Below are 2,792 nucleotides of genomic sequence, written 5' to 3'. Positions count from 1 at the left end.
GAAATAACCTTATTGGTAAATGGGTCACCAATTACCTTTTTATGTGACACTGGTGCATGTAGGATTGCTTGTAATAAATTAATTCCAAATGATAGAGCAAGAGAAATGTGTCATAGTCAGATTTGCAAGTGGAAAACTGTCTAGAGTAAAAGAATTAGAACCTGTGTGGTTGAGGGACCCAGAAGGACACTGAGTTGGTTGCATGAATTGAAATTAGGTTTACTTTTACAGAACAATGAGAGCCCAAGTTGTGGGGATGTGATTAATTTACAGAAAAAGTGTGGGGGTTCGGGTTAGGGGGCCTGCCAAGCTTTTTCCCTTTTTCCCTTTTCCCTAGGTTCCGGCTGTTTTCCACCAGGCACGCCTCCGACCGGAGAGGGCGTCGGCTCCTGCGCACCTGCTGCCCATCATCAGCAATCACCGCGGGGGTTTAAAGCTCAGCGCTGCCAGGAGCCAGACGCCGGATTATTCCGTTACCTACCTCGGTACCCGGTCCACGTCGACGTTCGCCTCGTGCACGTCCGCGCCTTGTGTTATGAAACCCGAGTTAACCATTGTCTTTCCTCGCTCTCCCTCCAGCCGCCCAGCGCCAGCCCGAGCCCGATCCTCCGCCGCCAGCCGCCGAGCCCCGGAGCGTGGATCGCACCTCGTACGCCCGTACGCCGCCTGCCTGCCCTTCTCAGCCTCCGCCGGCTCGCCGCCGCCTTCGCCTCCACGCCGCTCTCCGCGCCCGCGTTCCTCCCGCCACAGCGCCGGTGCACACTCAGCGCGCCGTCTCCGCTGCACCTCCGCGAGCGCACATCTCGCCACCCCAGCGAGCACCCCGGCGCTGACTCGCCGCTCCTCCACCTGTCCTCCTGCCCTGGTCCCGGCACCCGTTCCTCTCCCCCCGAACCCTTCAATAAATCCTCCTCAACCATCCTCGCTTGCTCTTGGGTCCAGTTTTCCTTTATCACGGTTCCCTGAACCGTTACAGAATAATCCGGCCCCAATGGACCCAGCGAGCTCGGATTCCCTCCAAGAGGCCCTCTCCCACCAAGGCAGACAGCTGGGAAGACACGAGAGGATGATGCAGGAGTTCATGGACTCCGTCCAGGCTCTCCACCACCAACTCGCGCTCCTTTCGAAGCAGGTCAGCTCTCTTCCCTCTGCTTCCGGCCTCCCGGAGGGCACCTCCCCGGTCCCTTCTCCCCCTCCTCCGCCCGCCGTGTTCTCTTCGAGCGGCAGGGAACCCCATGTCCCCACTCCCGAGCCGTTTTCCGGTGATCTGGGCTCTTGTAGCCAGTTCATATTGAGCACCTCGTTGGTGTTCGATCTCCAACCCCAAAGTTACCCGACCGATCGAGCTCGCATCGCCTACATGGTGAACCTGCTCCGCGGCCGCGCCGCGAAATGGGCCACCGCCTTGTGGGAGGCATCGGCCCCGGCGATGGCCTCCTACTCCCACTTCTGCCAAGAGTTGCGGCGGGTATTCGACCATCCCGTCAAGGGGCGCGAGGCCACCCGCCGATTGCTCGCACTCCGGCAGGGTTCCCGCTCCGCCGCCGACTTTTCGGTGGAGTTCCGCATTCTCGCCCACGAGTGCGGGTGGAACGAGCCCGCCCTTCGGGGAGTGTTCCTCAACGGGCTGACGGACCAGCTCAAGGATGAGCTGGCCGTTCGGGATGAGACCGCCTCTCTTGAAGACCTCATTGCCCTGGCTATTAAGGTAGACAACCGGTTGCGGGAGCGGCAGTCCGAGCGGACGCGTAGGTCGCCCCGTCCGGCGGCACGCGCTCCCGCACCTCCCGTCGACTTCCCTCCGCGACTACCGGTTACGCCTCCCGTCGGACAGGAGGAGCCCATGCAGCTGGGGAGAACCCGCCTGGATCCTCAGGAACGCCAGAGGCGCCTCTCGAGCCACCTATGCCTCTATTGTGGCAACCCCGGTCACTACATCGCCGCTTGCCACGTGAAGCCAAAAGAGGGGGCTCGCCGCTGATCAGGAGTCCCGCGGCGAGCCATAACGTGTCAGCTACGGGCTCCTCTTCACGCATGTCCATCCCAGCCCGCCTCCTCTGGCAGACCCAATCCCTCTCGGTCGCCGTACTGGTGGACTCCGGAGCGGATGGGAACTTCCTGGACCTGGCTCTGGCTCGCCGGCTGGGTGTCCCCCTGGAGCCTCTCCCTTCCCCACGGCGCGTGGTGGCTCTGGATGGACGCCTCATCTCCCAGGTCTTCCATCAAACGGGACCCCTAACCCTTATTGTTTCCGGTAACCACCGGGAGACCATCCAGCTCCTCCTAATCCACTCGCCACAAGTCCCCCTGGTCCTGGGTTTCCCGTGGCTCCAGCTACACAACCCCGCGATAGACTGGAGGAGATGTGCAATCACCGGGTGGAGCGAGCTTTGCCACTCACAGTGCCTTCTGTCCGCCGACCCCGCTCCCCGATCGGTTCCTCGCTCCCCGGCTCCACCCGACCTGGCGTCCGTCCCCACGGACTACCATGACCTGGCCCAGGTTTTTTGCAAAGACCTCGCCCGCACCCTTCCTCCCCATCGGCCCTATGACTGCGCCATAGACCTCTTTCCCGGAGCTCCGCTGCCCAGCTCCCGGCTGTACAACATCTCCCGTCCCGAGAAGGAGGCCCTCGAGACCTACATCCGCGACTCCCTGGCGGCCGGTCTGATTCGGCCCTCTTCCTCGCCCCTGGGAGCGGGTTTCTTTTTTGTCAAGAAGAAAGACTCCTCCCTTCGCCCTTGCATTGACTTCAAGGCTCTCAACGGCATCACAGTCAAAAATAAGACCTC

At 61.6% G+C, this 2,792-nt stretch overlaps 1 protein-coding gene across 1 annotated transcript; it reads left to right on the top strand.

The window, feature by feature from the left end:
• Positions 1-337: 337 nt before the first annotated feature.
• Positions 338-2,118, top strand: LOC148314773 (uncharacterized; the record flags this gene model as incomplete). The annotated part of the gene is made up of 2 exons (XM_088287612.1): positions 338-485; positions 580-2,118. Coding segments are annotated over 2 exons (1,550 nt in total), but the record flags the coding sequence as incomplete, so codon positions are not given.
• Between the last annotated feature and the right edge of the window lie 674 nt (positions 2,119-2,792).

This window comes from Idiotropiscis lumnitzeri, unplaced genomic scaffold (genome assembly GCF_059441095.1).
Source record: "Idiotropiscis lumnitzeri isolate Australia: NSW breed Sydney's pygmy pipehorse unplaced genomic scaffold, RoL_Ilum_1.0 HiC_scaffold_219, whole genome shotgun sequence".
Classification (NCBI taxonomy): domain Eukaryota; kingdom Metazoa; phylum Chordata; class Actinopteri; order Syngnathiformes; family Syngnathidae; genus Idiotropiscis; species Idiotropiscis lumnitzeri.
Note: the sequence above shows the minus strand (reverse complement) of the source record. Positions and strands in the feature narration are given on the sequence as shown.